At 44.4% G+C, this 21,824-nt stretch overlaps 1 protein-coding gene across 5 annotated transcripts in view; it reads left to right on the top strand.

Annotated features, from left to right (window-relative positions):
- Positions 1 to 21,824, top strand: part of LYRM9 (LYR motif containing 9) — a 78,590-nt gene that overhangs the window by 11,330 nt on the left and 45,436 nt on the right. For 2 of the 5 annotated variants that reach the window (XR_014238301.1, XR_014238302.1), the window contains exons 2-3: positions 1,345 to 1,437; positions 2,331 to 2,481. Coding sequence is in view for 1 of the 5 variants with exons in the window: in XM_082371311.1 (XP_082227437.1) it covers positions 1,345 to 1,437; positions 2,331 to 2,348 (111 nt within the window). In the remaining 4 variants the exon portion in view is untranslated. Of the gene's footprint in view, positions 1 to 1,344; positions 1,438 to 2,330; positions 3,993 to 7,072; positions 11,206 to 15,030; positions 20,190 to 21,824 lie in introns of those variants that run through there. The other 3 variants (XR_014238303.1, XR_014238304.1, XM_082371311.1) reach the window with 3 other exon arrangements.

Below are 21,824 nucleotides of genomic sequence, written 5' to 3'. Positions count from 1 at the left end.
TAATCATGAGAAAACATCAGGTAAACCCAAACGGAGCAACCGTCTACCACACAACCGGCCTGTGCTCATCAAATGTGTCAACGTCCTGAAGCACAAAGGCAGACGACTGCTCTGGTTTAAAGGGGACTAAAGAGATGTGACAACTAAGTGTAAGGAGTGATCCCAGATTGGATCCCGGACCAGAAAAAAGCAATGATTATTAAGGACATTATTGGGGAAATTCATGAAGCTGGAATATGGACTGTAGATTAGATAATAGTATTATATCAGTGTTCAATTTTCTGAATTTGATTACTATGATTATGTAAGAGAATGCCCTTGCTTACACACCTGAAGTATTCAGGGGTTAAGGGCATGATACCTGAAACTTTAAATGCTTCCAAAAATTTTTATACAAACCCATATAGAGAATGATAAAGCAAATGTGGCAAAATAGTAACAGTTGGTGATTCTGGTAGGGAATTCTTTCATAATATTCTTGCAGCTTTTCTGTAGATTAAAAACTATTTCCAAATAAAAAGTTAGAAGCTAAAATTTGTATATAGTATGGAAAGTAAAAAAATAGAAGTAGCAACAGAGGGTTGTGGAAACATGGAGAAGGAGTAGTTAGCTGTCTGAGGGAGTCTGGGAGGACTTCCTGGAGGTGAGCATTTGAGGTGCTCCTAAAGATAAGTAGGAGGACGTGTGGGGTTGAGAGTGACATATCAGAGGGAAGTAACCAGTTCTTTTGAAGGGCCATGAGAGCCACACCAGTGAACCTGAATCTCATGTTGCTTTTCAAAGGCGAACATCTGGTCAAAGCAAACAGCAGCCCTGCATTGCTCTGCTTTGGGCCTGGCTGGATTTTCCAAAGCCACCCTCTCCGCTGCCCCTCCCTTCCCTGCGTGGCTTTCCAGCATGGGTCTGGAGAAACTCTGCTCTTTTCTGTGGTGAAGCCATGCAGAGAGCTCAGCCTGGTGAAAGCAGCTTCCTGGGAAGAGCAAACGAAGCAGAGAGATGGAAGTTTCCCTTAGGCCTCTGCTACCCGATAACCTTTGGGCCCAGCTTGGTTTGGGGGTAACTTGGGGCCAGTCTTCCTTTTCACGGCTGCCCTGCTGGTAGGAGTACAGGCTGTGTAGTCAGATAGTCCAGGATTCAGATGCTGGTGCCATTGCTTAACGGCAAGTTAGAGTCTCTGAGCCTGTTTCCTCATCTCAGGGTGGGATCATCATAACGGTCTGTGGAGGGGTAAGAGCGATGCTGAGTGTACAGTGCCCACAGTGTGCCTGGCCCACAACTGCAGCTCTGAAGCTGCCAGTCCTGTGATTTTTGCCTAGTCATCTTTCCCTATGCTTAAACCTCCAGAGTTTCCGAGTTCATTCGGATGAAGACAACCCTGAGAGGATCCAGCAGATTATTAAAAGAGCCATTGAAGATGCTGACTGGATCCTGAACAAAGTAAGTGCTCGGCTCCGACTTCCACCTGCGAGTTGGGGTTGAGGGCTGTAATCTCCGTGACCACCAGGGGTCGCCCCTGCCCCACAGTTGAGACCGATCAGCGCTGTGGAGGTCCCCCCTCCCCTCACCAGCCGCTCCCCTCCTCCAGAAGCCCAAAGGTGATGGCAGATGCCCTTCTGGTTGCGTTTTCTGCCAGGGGGTGCACATCCTTAATCCCTAAAGGCAAACTTCTGCCTCACGGTGCTGAATAAGCTGAGATGGGGCCACAGGAAGAAGGAAGAGAACCGTCTTCCTGGTAGCAATAGTGCCAAAGCTGGCAGCAGCCTTGTGACAGCTCAGAGAGGAAAGCTGGGTGAGGCAGGGTTACTGAGGAAACATTCAAGTATCTGTTTTGGTAGAGGCAGGAAGGGAGTCAGGAATACAGACAGGCTTGCTGGTCCTTACACTTGGTATTAGAACAGCTTTGAGAGCTGGAGCACACCCCACCACTCTGTCCTTCTGAATCAGATCTCCAAAGGTGGGGTCCAGGATTTGTTTTTTAAACTCAGTGATCGGACTAGTTGGTTTCTGAATGTTGTCTTCTATAACCGGAGATTTTTTTTTCTTCTGAACGAGACTCAGCTTGAAGGGAAGACTGGACACACCACAGTTTTCAACTCCACTGTTCCCAGTGTCTTTCTTACCCTCTCTCCCCAACCCCATCAGCTTCCTTTTCTACTGGAACCAACTAGAGACTTGACTGTCTGATGCCTGCTGAGCGGGTTCCACTGCCTCTAAGAAGCCCTTGCAGGAGGCGGCTGAGGCCTAGTGACCACAGTTCTTAGGACTTCCCGGGTCCTCCCTCCCCCCGCTGGCTTCCCTCACCCGCTTGTAATGATCTCTCTGTCTTACAGTATAAAAAACAAAACTGAGACTCCAGGACGTAGTGAGTGCAGCTGCCTTGGAGACACTGATATTGAGAGCCCTCACTTCGCCTGGCACTAATCAGCAGCAGCAGTTTTGGAATATCCACTAGCCTCGTTGGCTGGGAGCAGGAAATCAGGGGTAGGAGAAGCTGATATTTGCTCAGACGATCTTCTTGCCATGTTTGTGTCTCCAGTGTCTCCTTTATGTTTGCTTTTCCAGCTGGTTATGATGTGAGATTTGGGGAGAATGTGTTTTCTCACTTTACACTGAAAGTGATTCATTTATTCTGGACATCATTCTTTGAGACCCAGAGCCGATGTGCCCTCCTAGAGCTGCGTGTTCAGAGGACAGGGCATGGGTTTAAGAACCAGACAGATCTGGATTTGAATCTCAGCTCAGAGGCTTTTCAAGGGTGTTGGCTTCAAGTCCAGTTTCCTCCTTCATTAGGATTAGATAAGATGAAATCAAAGAGCCTGACGTAGGACCTGGTATGCGGTGGGGCCAGTAAATATCCCTCTGAGGAAGCCGTCCTCTGCTGCTCCCACGGTCACACATCTCTCTAGCTCCCTCCACATCAGGTCTTAGTTCCTTGTGGGTTGGTCCCGTCCCTGCCTGTCACCGCAGGCCCCCGAGCCCTGGCAGTTGCACTGTGCCCAGCGGTCCGCCCAGCAGCTGCTCTTCCTGACATCAGCCCAGAGAGGCAGAAACCCTGGTCCTTGCCATCTTGGGGTTTATTGTGTCCCAGAGTGGCGAAACAAAGAACGCCAGAGCAGCTGCAGTAGACGCTGGCGCGTTCAGGCTGTGTGAACCTGTGATCTGTTTTGACCGGCCCTTGCCTACTTTACTCCATCTTAGCAGGAAAGCGGGGAGGAGCAAGCCAGCAGTCATGAGGTTATCGTGAGCCTGAAATCGGTGGAGAATGCAGACCTGGGTCACATCCCAACTGCACACAAGTTACTGTTGGGTGACTTATCTCCTCTCCTTCAGCTTCAGTTTCCCCGTCTGGAGGAATGGAGTAATGACCGTACCTACCTCACGGGGCCACAGTGAGGAGTCATGAGCCCTAATGTACACCAAGTGCTTCACCCAGAACCCGGCCTGGGGAGCCAGGGAGAAGGGAGCTCAGAGAGGTTGAGCCCCTTTTCAAGGTCACAAAACTGCTAAGCCAGGTCTGTGAATGTACCAAATACTATAGATTTAGGAGGGAAAGGAGAGCAGCCGGGAAAGAGGGAAGGAAGGGTGAGAGGGAGGGAGGGAGGAGAGAGGGAGAGCAGCAGGGAATGTCGGGGTAACTGGCCGGAGTGGGCAGAGCAGCCAGAAGATGCAGAGGGAAGCCACACCAGGATGCGAGTGTCCCCCAGGGACTCTCAACCAGAGGATGAGCTAGCGTACATTTGTGTCCTTGCAGTCATGTGACTTAAAGTGACTGAGATACGCCCACGTGCACTCAGTTGATCAGCAGATAATGAAGTAAATACATCAATTTGTGAAAAGCTCTGGTGTATGTTGTTCCCTACTGTGTGCTGTCATACTAGATGTTGAGGATTAGAGATAGGCAAACAGAAAGCTGCCTGGGAGGGATCATTCTTCAGAGTCCTAATTCATTAATTGAAATGTCCAATCCTAGGTAAAAATAAAATTTCAAAACTTGAATTAAGGTGGTGGTATCTCCCCTCTTCCAGTTGGGATCTGCTGCAGTGGGAAACCCGCTGTCAGAGAAGGGGGCACGGGTGGGCGGCCGTTGCTAACTTGGGGGTGGGGAGGGAGTGGAGGGGCATGCCACGCAGAGGGGCAGTTTAAGCAAAGGCTCCAAATAGCACCACTTGCTCAGGAACTCCCACGCTGTTCAGTGTGGTTGAGACACTGTGGATGGAAGAGACAGTTCTACAATCATCTCTTTATGTAATTGTCTCCCACCTGAGAGTGAACCCCTGGAGGGCAGGGACCATGTGCTGGTCAGTGCAAAATGTTCTGGGCCAGCTGTGTGCCTGCTGCCCAGGTGGTGAGCTGTAAGCATTTGTTGAATGGGAGAATGATAATACCAGGCAACCTGATGTCTCTCTTTTGTTAGAGTGTTTATTGCTTTTTAATAATGGGGGAGGCTGGAAGGTGGTGATTATTTCTTGGCCAAGCACTGGTGTGTGTGTGTGTGTGTGTGTGTGTGTGTGTTCTTATCACTGATGCTCAAATAAAGTCTTAATATGATTATGAAAGTAGTTTTGACTTTGAGAATCCCCTGAAAGAATTTCAGGGATTCCCAGGAGTCCATGGACCATACTTGAAAATCACTGTCTCTATATGTACACTGAATAAAGCAGAATACAAAGTAGATTTTTACCTCCCTTCTTGATACCATGCCTTTGTTAATTTGGCCTAAGATTGTATTCATTTTTTAAAGAACCAGTGTCATCTGATTGGTTTGCATTCGGCAGTTAACATGAAAAAAATCTTAGAAGACACGATGCTAAGGGAAGCAAAGGACACCTTCATAGGAGAAGTAATGCTTAAGCTCAGTCTTCATAGAGAAAAGAATGTTTTTTCAGGTGAATAAGTGAGGCAAGTAGAGCATTGCAGATGGGAAGAGAAGCATGGGCAAATATGTATGGCATGAACAGGTTGGGGTGCTGGGAGAGTGAGGAATTTATTTGCAAGGTACAAGGGTGCCAGAGAACATCATGGACATGGCAAGAGGGAGGTCAGCAGTGGGGGTAGGAAAACCCACATCAGTTTGGGAATAGGAGTAGGTGAGACCGGTGATTAGAGAGGCCTGCTTTGGGCCAGTGGCTGAAATTAACAGGCATAGGGGCTCTTGGGCTCAGCCAACCTCAAGGTTATAAGCCCTAGTCAGTTTCAGAGTTCTCATGAAGCTCTTGTGCATTCATTACTCAAAGCTGAAAGGGAACGGGTGCCTCCCCAGATGTCAATGGAAAGGGATTCATTCTCTTCAGAGATGCTGTGTCTCCATGGTATTGACAGCAGCTGATGAAAGGTTAGGAGGTAGAGATAGAGATATTCTGATGGTTTGGAGAAACCTGATCCTGAATGAAGCTATCCAAGTGCCCACTCAAGGGCATGCCCCTCCTTTGGGACCCACTGCTACCCATATAGACCCCTGTACTTCTCAGACGGGATGGTATTTATGGAATTAAAGGTCTCTCTGTTCCACAAGATAGTGAGTTCCAGTGGCAAGGATCATGACTTCAACTCATTCAGCAAATGTATGTGAAGCTCCTACTATGTGTGAGGCACTGTGCCAGGTGTTGGTAGGGTACCTAAATTTAAGGCCTTAACCTGGATCCCAATTACATTTTCCTATTGATTTTGGCTCATAAGGCCAGCATGTCAGAATTAGTAGAATGTGGATCTAGCATGTTAATCACACTTCATTTCCTCTGCTGTTTTGCCTTTTATTCATTAATTCATTAATTCAGCCAACATTGAGCACCTCTTATGTATCAAAAATTCCATCTATAGTTTCATTAAGGTTGTGTTATGGATGGTTTAATTGCTCTCCTTATTGATCTGTATGGTTTCTGGAGATGTATGGAGAGATTTCATTTTGGGCACCCATGATTATCCATAGGAATCTAGTTTTTTAATCAAACTAAAAAATATATATATATATTTTTTCCTGAAAGTTTCCTATTTATAGACATTAGCCCACATTTACACACACACACATAACATTTGCTGCTGACAAGTCTGGCTGAGAAATGGTGAATGACTTTGAAAACATGTTTTTCTGACATTTTCACCTTACTATTACCGTAAATCTTTAAAATTCTTGAATTGGAGTGATAAGGAGAATTGCCCAAGGCGCCAAACCGTCAGTCTAGCCTGAACATCCAGCCTCTAGGCATGTAGGTAAATGAACATTCTCATTCTTTTTTTCATCTTAGCTGCAGAGTTGATGCATGTTCTCTCTGGTCTAGGCCCCTATGCATAATTGGCTGTGTCAGAAACTGCTGCTTGAGGAGCTTGGAACCCTCATACACTGCTGGTGGGAATGTAAAGTGGTGCAGCTGCTTTGGAAAACAGTTTGGAAGTTTCCCAAAATGTTAAACATGGAGTTAGTTACCATATGACTCAGCAGTTCTACTCCTGTGTATATACCCAAGGGAAATGACATACATCCACACAAAACACTTGTACACAGATGTTCATGGCTTTATTCATAATAGCAAAAAAAAAAAAAAAAAAGCAAACAACCCAAATATCCATCAACTGATGAATAGATAAATGTAGTGTAGTTATACAATAGTATGTAATTCAGTAATAAAAAGGAATGAAGTACTGATACACCCTGCAACATGGATGAACCTTGCAAACACTATGCTAAGTGAAAGAAGCCAGACACAAAATACAGAGATATATTGTATGATTCCATTTATGTGAAATATCCATAATAGGCAAATCTATGGAGACATAAAGTAGATTAGCCTAGGGGCTGGGAGGGGTTGGTGTTGGGAAGAGTGGGGTTTCCTTATGGAGTGATGAAAATATTTTAAAATTAGATTATGGTGAAGGTTGTACAACTCTGTGAATATGTTAAAAACCACTGAATTGTATACTTTAAATGGGTGAAATGTGTGGTATGTGAGTTATATCAATAAAACTCCTAAAAATAAAATAAAATAAAATGCCAGGAGAAAACTGAATAAATCCCAAAGCATCTGGAAGGTAACACCCAAACTATCATTAATTTCTTGAAAATTCTCTCCTTGATTAGTTTCTTTTGAAGGGAACAATTGTCTTCTCTCTCCAGTGGTGTCCAAGGCTGAATTTTTCTACTGGGAATGAGGGCCAATCCTCATGCCTTCTTTACCCACTGTGCTCGCTTTGTAATCCTTTGGGGCAGTTCTCACTTTTCTTCAGAGAGAAACAAGCCAAGAGAGGCTAAGACGTACGTCCAAGGCCACATCTCAAGAACACACATATCGGGCTTCCCTGGTGGCACAGTGGTTTAGAATCTGCCTGCCAGTGCAGGGGACACAGGTTTGATCCCTGGTCTGGGCAGATCCCACATGCCGCGGAGCAACTAAACCCGTGCGCCACAACTATTGAGCCTGTACTCTAGAGCCCACAAGCCACAACTACTGAGCCTGCGTGCTGCAACTGCTGAAACCCGCGCGCCTAGAGCCCATGCTCCGCAACAAGAGAAGCCACTACAGTGAGAAGCCCGCGCACCACAACGAAGAGTAGCCCCCGCTCGCCACAACTAGAGAAAGCCTGTGTGCAGCAACGAAGACCCAATGCAGCCAAAAATAAATAAATAAATTTATTAAAAAAAAACAAACAAAAAAACACACATCTCCCAGGTTGGGCCCTTTCTAGAGGCCCAAACACGTTCTCCTTTTCGCCGGTTCTTGACTACCCATCGCTTGTGTGAAGGAAGCAGCAGGAGTTATTGTCCCCAGTGTATAGTGAGGGAAACTGAGGCACAAAGAGGCCTGAAATGGGGCAGTGTATGGCAAATCCAGGGAGAGCATCTCTATGCTCTGTCTCCAAGTTCATCATCTCATCACCAGAAAACCAGAAAGATTCTAGGGGAGGTGAGGATGGGGCGGGAAGATGTATTAAGCCCCTATTACGTTCACAGTGTTAAGCACTTTCCATGCAATAGTTCATTTGATTGAAATTTGGCAAAGTCCTGTTTTATGATTCCCATTGATGAGAAAAGTGAGGCTCAGGGAGGTTACATGAGTTGCGGAGGCACGCAGTGGTAGACATGAGATTCCAACCCAGCACGGTCAAGCTCCAAATCCCGTGTTCTTCCTCCTGTACCACTACCCTTGGATAGCTGCTGCTGTAGGGGGTGTCCTATTGGTCGTTTTGGGGCCTCTCTCTGCAAAAGTGCCTGTGTGTGCCAGTGGCTGTGTTAGGCTCTATGTATAAATGCTTAGATTTAGGTCCTGGCCTCTGAGATCTTCCAATTTAAGATGAACATCATTCATTTCTAGGACTCTAACTTGCTTTATTTAGTGCTTTACATGTGTTAGCTCTGATCCTCATAACCATGCAAAGTGGTTGATTATCTTCATTTTACAGATGACAAAACGGAGGCTCAGAGAGATTAAGTAACTTGTCCAACGCCACACAGCTAAGTGTCAGAATGGGATTTAGAGAGGACGCGGGTCTGCCTGACTCCAAAGCCTGTGCCCACCACTGGATACCACACAGCCTGCAGTGCAATAAGGGACATGACCAAGTAGACTCTCACATAGTCACGTGATCAAATGTCATGAGGTTTTAAAAAGATGATCATTAAAAATAATCTTTAGTGAAAAGAAAAATGCCTATGGTATGAAGCTCCTGAGAAAAAGTAGTACACAAAAGTGTATGTACAGTGAGATCATTTAACAAACACACCATCAGACAAACTTGCCTATGTAGAGAAACGGAAATTGGAGAGGGATCCACCAAAATGTGAAGAGTGGTAGTGAAATTATGGGTAATTTTTTCTAGCTTTCTGAATTTGTCACATTTTCCTTAATGGAAAAAAACTCCCATATATATTTTTTAAAAAGATGGCCACTCCAACGTGGATAAAATGAAGCACGGGTCTAATATAATAACAGGAAAACCCCTCAGACCCAGCCTCAGCCAGCTTCTGACCATCTTTGAACATTCACTGTGGGTACCAGTCTGGGGTGGGCCCTGAGGCCTGTCTGTGTCTCCCCAGCTGTGCTGTAAATTCCTATGGGACAGATTGGGTCCTATTCATCTTTGTGCCCCCAAAGCCAAAAGCAATGCCCTGTGTGTGGTAAGAACACAATGAGAGTTGAAATAGAAAGACTCTCCAAGGTTGTTTTTTTAGGACTTGTCACTTGACTTGGAGACCTGACTTGCCATCCAAGCCTCTGGGACTAGAGAGGAACTAGATTTCACAACATCATTAATGCACCAATACGAGAAGCATCCAAAGGACTCAGTTCTCCTAAACCAGTCTCATCGTTATTCCCCATCTTCTCATTATTCTGCCATCTTCTCTGATTAGGAAACCTCTTCTCAGATGATACAAATGTCTCCATCGTTCAGAGACCCTTACATTTTGGGGGTTTTAATATACGACATTCAATTTTCATTATCCAATTGCTATTGTAATTAATGTATTCTGACATGGCCCTTGCTGACAAGAATCTCGCTATATTGTGGGCAAAACCATGTCCCCTACAACTTAACAATGACCCTGAAAGGTGCTTCTGATCTAGCTTCCTGGCTCTGGCCTCCTCTCCCAGGGCTCCCTCCCCACTCCTACTCTGCTCCAGCTGCATCCTGTTACCTGCGCCAGTGGGCCCAGTGCTTTGGGCTCTAGTCCCAGCTTTGTTCGTGCTGTTCCCCTGGCCAGTGTACCCTCCCCTCAGTCCATTTGCCAAACCCCTCACCCTTCTTTCAAGGCTCTTACAAGGCTCCTCTGCAAAGTCTTTCTTGACCTCTATCCACAGGCAACCCTGATCTCTCCGTAAGAATTCTACCGTCTCTAGACTGTTTCTCACACTTACTCAATATCCACCCTTTCTGTGTGTATTTAGTGGGCACTTGATATGGAGCTAGGTGCTCGGTGTATGTTACCTCGAATTCTGGCAGCAACCATGTGAGGAGGCATTCATGTTTCCACTGATGAGGACACAGGCTCAGAGAAGTGAAGGACTGGCCCAGGCTCTCACAGACATTAATGGTAGAACCAGGATTGACGCTGGGTCTGTGTGACTCCAACATTCCATCAAGTTTTGCCGGGTTGAATTGGGTTACTCAGCAGGTGGTTGCTGCTACAGTGGGTAGTCGCTGTGCATTCTCAACAGTCCCCTGACAGGAGGGGCTTGGAGTAACAGTCTGGAAGGGAAGCTTCCTTCCCTTCCAGTGGTCTGAAGCTGCATTTGGGCAACAATCATACTGCTTTTTATGGACTGCATGTTTCTGTAAGGCAGCTTTACAGTGGCTTGATAGAAATTATGGAGAGGCTAAAACCCCTTCACAAGCACTGCAGATGGAGTCAAGGAAAAGTTGTGGGTAGAGGGCTGGGTCGGGGAAGCAGAAGGCAGAAATGCAGCTGGGGGAAGTCATGGCGTTCATATTAATCACCCAACTTTATCATCCACACTGAGTCAGACCCAAGAGGCATTTCATAAAGAGTAGATGATGCCATCCATTCCCTAGAGGACTCTCCATTCCAACAGAGGTGTGTAAAAGAGGAAATTCTGTGGGCATTAATAAACAGCCGTTTAGAAAGCTCTCATTAAACAGCATTCCCATTCTCCTGAGAAGGATGCCGCAATTATTATTTTCTTTTTTTTTTTTTAAGAACAGGAAAGAAAAAATTAACTGGGAAAAGCAAGAAACAATCGCTGTTGTTAACAGCAATAAAATCATGACATTGGAATATAAAATTTTCAACTTTTTCAAAGAGCTATCACATATCATTATCTCATTTAGCTCTCACTTCCATTAAGTGAGTTGTCAGGAGAACTTCTTACTCTTAATCCACAGGAAAAACAAAAGTTCTCAGCGATGGGTCAGAACCTGATGGATCTTGTGGGGCAAGCCCTCCAGTGCTCATCATAGAAATTAGAACTTACTCAGTGAGCTGTTGTGGGCAGAGAGAGGGATTGGGCAGGTCCTTGTTGCCTGGAAATGAATTGAACCTTAGGTCCTGGTACACGGAAACCATCACTATGAAAAGGCAGGTAGCTGTGGTGCCCTTTACTTTCCTTGTTGGTCATTTCAGCTTTGTTTGGGTTGGCGAAGACATTTTCAGTGGTCTTCAAAAGACATCACCAATAGTACTGGGCAGTATCCTTGTGCACAAGGCAAAGTTCAGCATCCTCTGGGTTGACCAATCAGAGATGAGTAACTTGCTCATTGATTTTTTTTTTTTTTTTAATTTTATTTATTTATTTATGGCTGTGTTGGGTCTTCGTTTCCTTGCGAGGGCTTTCTCTAGTTGTGGCAAGTGGGGGCCACTCTTCATCGCGGTGCGCGGGCCTCTCACTATCGCGGCCTCTCTTGTTGTGGAGCACAAGCTCCAGACGCGCAGGCTCAGTAGTTGTAGCTCACGGGCCTAGTCGCTCTGCGGCATGTGGGATCTTCCCGGACCAGGGCTCGAACCCATGTCCCCTGCATTGGCAGGCAGATTCTCAACCACTGTGCCACCAGGGAAGCCCTGCTCATTGATCTTTGATCCCTGATACCCATGACCTTCATCTTTTCCTTTCAGCTTTAATTAATATCTCCTTTCAGGGTAGCAATAGTTATGGATGCACAAAGAAACATTGATTCTATTATCTGTTTCTTCCATTCTTCATCCTTTTATTATTCATTACATTCTAGGTTCTGGTTTTGAATAGGTCATGGCAAATACAGTCAATAAATAATAGCACATTAAGCTTTAAGGTCATTGTTTCATTGGCATCAATGCCAACATCATTTTTCAATTTATCTTGATCCAGTTCAGTGCAATTCGGTGTGTTTTTAAGCTCCTTCTCATTCTAAAAATCCTGTTAGGCATTGAGGATACAGCAATGAATCTTTAATTGTGGCTCCTGTTCTTATGAGGCTTACAGTGTAGTGGGAAGACAGACATTAAAGACATAATTATATACCTATTTAGAATAGTCACTAAAGGTTGCTATAAGAAAGTGTAGCAGGAAGACCTAACCTAATCTTGATGTGTTGGGTGGGGAATTGACACAGAGAAGATGTCCTGGGGGAAGTAAGATTCCAGCTGAGAATTGAAGGATGAAATTTGTGGGGTTGCGGGGGTTTGGTGGTGAGGGAGACAGGAGATGAAGAGCATTTCAATGGAGAATACAGCAGGGCAAAGATGTAGAGAGCTTGGCATATCCGTGGACTTAAAGGAAGTCCAGGTGTTTCGGAGCACAAGGAAGAGAGCCACAGGAGATGATCTAGAAGAGCCCAGGCAGAGCTATGCTATGGATCTGGGACTTTACACCAAGGGATTGGGAAGGCTGGATTAAGTATTTGAGATGTATTATACCAAGCAGGTGGTAGATGATGGTGATGATGATGATGATGGGGTAATAATGATAACAATAATAGCAAACACTTACTTTGTGCTTACTATGTGCCAGTCATTGTTCTAAGCACCTTACAAACATTAATTAATTTACATAAAGACCCATTATAATCTACCTCTGTTTTCTGGTACCAGGAGGCCAAAGTCTATCTGGGAAAGTCAAGAGTCAAACCAGAAAACAGAGGCAAATCCTGCGGAGTGGTCTGTAGTCAAGTTCTCAGTGTCTGGCAGAAATGAACCTGAAGAGAGGCAGGTTGGGAATAATCCAAGAGAGCCAGGTTACTGGCACAGACAGCTTTGGGGTTTCTCGACTCAGCTCAAATGGCAGAAGTTGCATCACACTCAGAGCCTGGTATGCCAGGCTGGTCTATCCCCTGCCTTTGGTGTGAACTGCAGGAAATAATGGAGGTGACCCGGATGCTCCTGTATAGGTTATGTAGGTGGACAACAGAACCCAAATGCCAGACCAAGACATTACTAAGTGGGAGTATTTCTATGCTAAGGTCAAAGTCTGAATTTTAACTGGTACGAACACTGACAGGCTTGTCACCTGTCAATGACAGTATGGGTAATGTCCACTATGTGTACATCTCAGCAGTTTGGAGTGGGGTTGGGTTTAGGGACAGGCATTTTTCTTCTTCTTTTTTTTTTCCCCTCTTTATTGGAGTATAATTGCTTTACAATGTTGTGTTAGTTTCTGCTGTACAACAAAGTGAATCAGCTATATGTATACATATATCCCCATATCCCCTCCCTCTTGAGCCTCCCTCCCACCCTCCCTATCTCACCCCTCTAGGTCATCACAAAGCATCGAGCTGATCTCCCTGTGCTATGCAGCAGAGGACAGACATTTTTCAAACCATGTATCGTATGATGAAAAGTACCCTGGCCCGTTGTCTGAAGAGGTTGGCCTCTAGTGCTAGTTTTGCTATCTTCTAGCCATGTGAGCTGGTGCAAACTACTTGCCCTGCCCCAGTCTCAGTTTTCTCATCTATAAAATGGGATTTACGGGATTGTTATGAGGATAAAATTAATTCTTATGTGTAAGAGCACCTTTCAAATGATAACACATCACTGTATCAGGGATGATTGGATGCTGAGGAAACTGTGCTCCAAACCAACAAAAACTGGCATGTTCCAGAATGCCAGCTTCATAATATGGTGTCATTTGGGAAATATAGTTGGCAGATATCTGTGTGTGCCTTCAGGGCATTCTCTTCCCAGAAGAGGGGCCCACAGAATGCAAATGAGGGTCAGATGGTTGCATGTGGCAGGTTCTCGGCAGAGTGGACAATGGTCACGTGGTTGGTGTGGCAGGTTCCAGCAGAGTAGACAGCTGTGACAGTTGCTGCTTCTGCTTCCCAGCGTCCTTTCCCCCTCTCTCTGATAATAACCTGGCCACCTGACTTTGCAGGAACAAGATGATCATGACTGAGTTCCAGACTATGGAGAATTCCAGGAGGAATAGATTCACATGGGCTGGAGTGGGCAGAGAAAGCTTTGAGCAGACCCGGGGACTTGAGCTAGACCTTGATAGATAGAATTGGGACAGTCAGGGAGAGGGAACGGCATTTCAGATGGAGGGAACAGCAAGATTCAAAGGCTCAGAGGTAGAAATATATGTGGGGCTGTGACAAGACGCAGACTAGATGGCAGGGTGTCTCAGGAGGTAGTGAGATAATCAAATCGACTACAGTCCCCTGAATCTGGATTATGTGCATGGCACCTGCCAACCAGTTTATTTCAAGACTGTCCTTTCTGGGTCACTCATTTTATGATCCAACATCCCTTGTTTATTTGTCAGGAAGTTCTTTCTTATGTCTAACTCAAGCCCACACTGCTAACATAAGGTTGTTTTCCCTGGTTTTGTCTTCAGAAGAGGCAAAAGACACAGTTTATGGAAAGTCCCAGCATGGAAAATATACTGGTCTTGTGCCTGTGGAAAGCTTTTGGCATCTAGAATGCCCAAGTAACTGGAGCAGCCAGATCCTGCCTCCGGGAAGGGGCTCTGGCTGCCCTGGGCCTCCTGGGTATTTTCTCTTTGTCTTCTTGACTGATAAAAGGATTTGAGAATCCCCTGTTCAGCTCATATGGATGAACTCAAGGTGAGAAGGAAAGAAAAAAGAAAGAATTCATCTTCTTTGTCTTTGGAATAGAAATAATGTACAGATGTCAAGTAGCACATTGAGATGCAATATTTAAGAGAAAAATGGCACAGGTTCTTAAAAGCTAAATGTTTATTTCTGACTTAAAAGTGAACAGGGACTTCCCTGGTGGTCCAGTGGTAAAGACTCTGCGCTTCCACCTCAGGGGGTGCAGGTTCGATCCCTAGTCAGGGAACTAAGATCCCACATGCTGCGGCATGGCCAAAAAAAAAAAAAGTGAATGGGCTCTGGTATCAGAGAGCCCTGGGCTCATGCCCTGAGCCGGAAACTTGCTAGTTGTGAGACCTTAGGCAAGTTACTGCATTTTTCTGAGCCTGTTTCCTCATCTGTAGAATGAGGTAGGCGGGGGGCGGTAATCCTTTTCTCCATAGGGTTGCTATAGAAATGATCACATTATAGCACAAACGGAGACGAAGGGTTGAAGATCCCCATTCCTCACCTCCTTCTCATTCTTTTCTGTTGCTCCTTTCGTTGTTGGGCCCCTCCTAGACCCGCATGCCTGCCTAAGCCTTAGGCCTTCCGGAGGGGACTCCAGGGCAGAGCCCAGCTGCTTTCCTTCATTAGTACCTGGAGCACCTGGAGCCGCCTCCTGGTCCCAGAGGAACAGGGAACTCCTTCTGAAGGTGAGCCTGTTGGTCTCCCTTTCATCCTCCTTATCAAGCCCGGGTGATGACACCAAGCCGCCCAAGACACGAACCCGTGCTGTTCACTGGCCTTTCCACTGGAATTTAATCAGAACTCACAGACCAGCTCTTTGGGTCGTTGCAATTTGGGAGCTCAAGACATTCTGGCATGACCACTTTGCTTTTCTCAATATTGCAAATAAATTTTAGGTGCTTGTTTTTATGCAGGAAGGCGTTAAATATCAGCCTTTCTGATAAGAGTTCCCTGTGGAAAAGTGATTCCATCTTTTGGGGCCACTTGCCACCTCGGAGACCAATGGCGCAGCTTTTCAGCAAGGAACCTAATTAAACAAGCTTGGCAAAGGCCTCCAACTGATGTGTCTCTGTGGGGCCGCATGACAAGCGTGGTTTCAAGATGAAAGAGGGAGGCCTTTCCTGGAAATTATGCCAATTGACCGGAATAAATATTTTCCTCCCACCTGCCTTTCCAAAGGCCACAAGGGATCCTCTGTTGGTGGATTCCCCATGGGGACTGTGCCAGGAATTAGGGAAGGGGCAGAAGCTAGGAATCCCTGAAACCTTTTCCTCTAAATAGCAGAGAGGAGTACTGGATGGAAGCCATTTGTTTAATAAATTAGTTTTCTAGTTCGTTAGTTCCTTTAACCAGTGAGTACTTGTTATGTGAATTTATTTAGTTTTAGAATAGGTAAGATATTCACATGGTTCAAAATTCAGAAGGTACACTGTAAAAGTCTCCCTCCAACCCACTGCCCAGCCATCCAGTTTCCCTCTCCAGAGGCAAACAACATTACCAGTTTCTTAGGTCTCCTTCTGGAGATATGCTAAGCACAGAAAAGCTGTACGTATCTCTTTTCCCTGTGCCTGTTTTTTTGTTGTTGTTGTTTTGGGGTTTTGTTTGTTTGTTTGTTGTTTTTAACCCACACAAATGGTAGTCATTTACAAACTCTGCTCTGACCTTGATTTTTTAAAACTTAATAATGTGTCTTGGAATTTTTTTTTAAAAATGCATTAAAGGCTTCATTATCCCTTTTTTATGGTTCATTTTAGTCCACTGCATGGAGGCATCACAACTTTTTCAGTAATCTCCTATTGAGAGACATCTGGTTTGTCTCCATTCTCCTGCTGTTAGAAACAACACTGCAGTGAATAACCCTGAGCAAATGTCATTTCATACATGGGCAAGTATATCAGTAGAATACGTTCCGAGAAGGGAATTACTGGGTGAAAAGGTATATATTTTTTATATTTGTAATTTTGAACGGTGTGGTGAAATTGCCCTACATAGAAGTTGGATCAATGTACACTTCCACCAGTAACATGTAGGACTGATTTCAACATGCAGGCGTGTTTTATTGAGTGTTTATTATGTTCCATGTACATTGGGTGGTTAAAAAGGTGGAACCAACCTTCAATGGCTTCTCTTTGCTCTTAAAGTAAAGAGCAGCCCCCTCCTTGGCTGGCGTGACCTGGTCTGTGAGCTCCTGGCTCGTGCCCCAGCCTCATTGCCTGCCTCTCTCCTTGCCTAACTCACTGCCACCGGGCACACCCATCTTTTTTTAGCTCCTCAAACATGCCAAGCTCCCTAACCTCTCAGGGTGTTTGTACAGGAAGTGCCAGGTACCTGGAAGGCCCTTTCTCCCTTCTCCTCACCTAGTGAACCACCTTTAATCCTTATTTCTCAGGTTGGTCACAGCTGCCTCTTGGGAACCCTTCCCTCACCTCCATGACTAATTCCCTATGACTAGGTTAAAGCTCCCCAGCACCATGTATTTCTTCTTCAAGGCCCAGAAGCTACTATCCATTTCATTTCTGTGATTATTTAATTAACGTTGGTCTGTCCTGCTGGTCTGTGAGCTCCATAAGGGCAGGGACCATGTTTGTTTTTCTCCCCGTTGTATCTCCAGAGCCTAGCACTGTGCCTGGTGCCTAGTAGGCACTCAGTAAATATTTCTTGTTTGAATTTATTCGGTAAGATCAACAACTCTTTATTTTTTTTAAATTAATTAATTAATTTATTTATTTATGGCTGTGTTGGGTCTTCGTTTCTGTGCGAGGGCTTTCTCTAGTTGTGGCGAGCGGGGGCCACTCTTCATCACGGTGCGCGGGCCTCTCACTATCGCAGCTTCTCTTGTTGCGGAGTACAGGCTCCAGACGCGCAGGCTCAGTAATTGTGGCTCACGGGCCTAGTTGCTCCACAGCATGTGGGATCTTCCCAGACCAGGGCTCAAACCCGTGTCCCCTGCATTGGCAGGCAGATTCTCAACCACTGCGCCACCAGGGAAGCCCCAACAACTCTTTATTAAGTATGAACTGTGTACAGGAATTGTTCTAGACACCAGGGATACATTAGTGAATAGAACAGACAATATTCCTGCTCTCATGGTGCTTAATATTCTGATAGCATTGGGGGAAGGAGTATATAGTCAATAAGCAAATAAAGATAGATAGATAGATAGAAAGAATGTCAGATTGTGATGCATGCTGTGAAAAGAAATAAAGTAAAGCAGTAGCACAAGATAGGGTTGGGAGAGCCATTTTAAACAGAGTCTTCAGACCTTAAGAAAGTCTCTTAAATAAGGTGATATTTGAGCAGAGACCTGAATGAAATGGAGTGAGCTTTGTGGATATTTGTGGGATTTTTTTTTTTTTATTCAAACAGAAAGTCACAAAAATTATAATCATGTGGATATTTGGAAGAAGAATATTCCAGACTGAGGGAATGGCAAGTGCAAAGACCCAGCAGGTCCATAATAGGCATGTTAGAGGAACAGCAAGAAGACCAGTATGGCTGGAATTAAGTAAGCAAGAAGAAGTGGATGATGGTAGGATGGGCAAATGAATGACCCAAGAAATTGGCATATGGTGGAAAAGGTAAAATTTACAGGCAGAAAAAGACTGTAATGTTAGATCAAAATTGACAAGGATGTTCAACAAATGGTGCTGGGACAGGTGGATATCTGCATACAAATAATTGAATCTTGATCTACATCTCTCATCATCTACAAAAATTAAATTGAAATGGATCATAAACCAAAATGGAAAGCCTAGAACTATAAAACTTCTAGAAAACAAAATAAGAGAATATCTTTGTGATCTTGAGTTAGACAAAGATTTCTTAGATACAACACCAAAAGTATGATCTGTAAAAGAAAAAAATTGTAAATTGGACTTCTTCAGAAGACACTGTTAAGAGAATAGAGACAAGTCATAGACTCAGAAAAAATAATTTCAAATTACATAACTGATAAATGACTTGTATATAAAGAACTTTCAAAATTCAACAATAAGAAAGCAAACAACATAATTTTAAAAGGGCATAAGATTTCAACAGATGTTTCACCAAAGAAGATATGTGGATGGCAAAAACATGGATGGCAAGATATATGGTAAACACATGAAAAGATGCTCAACATCATTAGTAATTAATAAAATGCAAATTAAAACTACAATGATATAACACTATTTAGAATGACTAAAATAAAAAGTAATGACAATATCAAATGCTGACTAACTGGAATTCTGGAAATGCCGTGTAACTGGATCTCTTACACGTGGCTGGTGGGAATGCAGAAATACTACAGCCATTTTGGAAAACACCTTGGCAGTTTCTTGTAAAGTTAACATACATCTATCATATGACCTAGAAATCTCACTCCTAGAGAAATGAATACTCACAAAACCTGTATGTGAGTGTTTATAGGTGTATAATTAGTAATTGCCAAAACCTGGAAACAATGTAAATGTCCTTTCATTGAAGAAGTAAAAACAAACTGTGGCACATCCATACAATGAAATACTACTTTACAATAAAAAGAAACATATAATAACACAGATGAATGTCAACTGCCTTGTGCTAGTGAAAGAAGCCAGGCTTACAAGGCTGCATACTGTATGATTCCACTTATTTGACATTTTGGAAAAGGCAAAACTGTAGGGACAGAAAGTAGATCACTGAGGGCAAACATCTCTGAGATCAAAATCTGAGCCACATGGTCTCTCTGAGCTTCTGTTTCTTCATCTATAAAATGGGGGTAACTATACCCACCTCCTAAAGGTGTTCATGAAATAGATGTAATATCTAGAAAACTATCTGTGATCTGGAAATGTTCCTTGTCTCCGCTTTCCACTATTTCAGGTGGCTACTCTCATATATTAAGTATTGATTTGACTGGTTTGCCTCTTAGAGGCACCCCTTATCTTTATATTCTGGAGGTGCCTTGCTTGCCGTCTAGTACTGATTGCTGCCACTGGGTATGTAGACTGTGACTTGAGTGGTGATACCAGCTTGAATGCAACCTCGGGTTCAGACATGTCTGAAGACCCAGTGGGATGGCTTTCCAGAACCCTATTTGCATGAAGAATGGAAAAGCCCCAAGAGCTTGTTCTAAATAAAGAAGGCGATACAGCCATGAGTAACAAGGAAACTTTAAGAATAACTGAGGGGGGGACTTACCTGGTGGCACAGTGGTTAAGAATCCGCCTACCAATGTAGGGGACATGGGTTCTATCCCTGGTCTGGGAAGATCCCACATGCCGTGGAGCAACTAAGCCTGTGTGCCACAACTACTGAGCCTGCGCTCTAGAGCCTGCGAGCCACAACTACTGAGCCCACATGCCACAACTACTGAAGCCCGCGGGCCTAGAGCCTGTGCTCCGCAACAAGAGAAGCCACCGCAATGAGAAGCCTGTGCACCGCAACGAGAGAAAGCCCATGCGCAGCAACGAAGACCCAGCACAGCCAAAAATAAATAAATAAATTTATAAAAAAAAGAATAACTGAGGGGACATCCCTGGTGGTCCAGTGGTTAAGAATCCGCCTTCCAATGCAGGGGATGCAGTTTGATCCCTGGTCGGGGAACTAAGATCCCACATGCCATGAGGCAGCTAAGCCCATGAGCTCTAGAGCCCGAGCACCACAACTAGAGAGAAGCCCGCACGCCGCAACGAAAGATCCTGCTTGCCGCAACTAAGACCCGATGCAGCCAAATAAATAAATAGATGTTTTTTTTAAAAAAAAAGAATGACTGAGGCAGGGAAAGAGGCCAGTGACTGATGATCTCTCACCCAGATTTGTACACCTGCCCAGCCTCCCATGGACTGTTCAGGGAACCCCCCACCCCCCGGCAACTCAAAGGAGTATAATTCAAAGAAGGCCTGTCTTCCTCTTTGCACCAGAACCCCCTGCAACTTTCACATTTCAAGGGTTCCTGGGTCTTGGCTGTGATGAGAGGTGGTGATGCCTGGTGGCCATGGTAGTGCCCTGTGACAGCTCCGTGGAGAAGCCAAGGCTCAGCAGGAGCGGCCTCAGCCGTGGGCGCACGTGAAACACCTTTGGGAAACTCCCAGAAGTACATGAGTATATGGCACAAGGGTCAGGGAATTTTGAGTTGTTACTGTTAATGGGACACCCTCTGTGTCCACAGGCTGGTAGGATCTTCTCCCTACTTCTCTGCTACCTTTCCTTACGATTGTCATGTAATGTCTACAGACGGTTGCGATCCCTCTAGTGTGGTCAGGTATTTGAGAATAAGCCCAAAGGAGGTCTTCATTAATAGAAATCCGGCCACCAGACACCCATTTAGCATCTACTGAGCACACACCATGGACAGAACCCTCTATGTTTCAGTGGGAGGCACCAGTCCTGTCCCTGGGGAGTTCCTTTTATGGGGGGAGGTCACACACACATGAAACAACTTTAGAATAATTATAGTATAATAATATACTTGTTCGCACACAGGGTACTATGGCAACAGACTCTAGGTTTGGGAGTTGCTTGCTAACCCATATCACTTGCAGCTGTTTTTATCCCTGGCTACCCACTAGAATCACCAGGAGGGAGGGGCTTGAAAACTCTGATGTCAAGACCAATTCAATCAGAATCTGTGGGTAGAGCCCTGGCACTGATATGTTTTAAAAGCTCCCGAGTGGGACTTCCCTGGCCATGCAGTGGTTAAGATTCTGCGCTTCCAGTGTAGGGGGCACAGGTTCGAACTCTGGTCAGAGAACTAAGATCCCGCATGCCATGCGGTGCGGCAAAAAAAAAAAAAAAAGGTAATACGAATAAATATTATGTCAATTAAAAAAAAAAAAGCTCCTGAGTGACTTTTTTCCCTTACTTCATATTTTTGTTAGCATTTTCCAAATAATTAAGACAATACATATTAAACAGGGCACAAACAGAGGCAGATTGAAGAGCATTCAGAATTTTTAAACAGCTTTGTAAATATTCAAAGGTGGGATTCTTATCCTTTTAGTGCTGTATTTTTAATAGGAAACTGCTTTCAATATAAAATACTGTGCTAAAAAAAGTACTGTACTAGATATAACTCAAAAATAAATTTTATGAATATGCAGGTAGATATTTTTAAGATTAGAATTTATATAATGTTAAAACACTTGCACTTGATTTAGTCTATTGTCTTATTTATGAGGTTACAAGAATCCTGAGATAATTTAAGACCGAAAAGAAAAAAGAATTTGACAGTGAAAATGATATTTTATCCTGAGACCACAGGCAAAAAATAAAACCATGATCTTCTTCCTAAAAACTTCCTACTTTGTGTAATTGAGATCAACCACCTCACTTCAAAATACTATAATTCACTCCATTCTTCTTTTCAGCAATAAATAGAAATATCA

Source organism: Balaenoptera borealis (genome assembly GCF_965194805.1).
Source record: "Balaenoptera borealis genome assembly, chromosome: 20".
Lineage (NCBI taxonomy): Eukaryota > Metazoa > Chordata > Mammalia > Artiodactyla > Balaenopteridae > Balaenoptera > Balaenoptera borealis.
The sequence above is the reverse complement of the archived record's forward strand: the minus strand, read 5'-3'. Positions and strand labels throughout refer to the sequence as shown.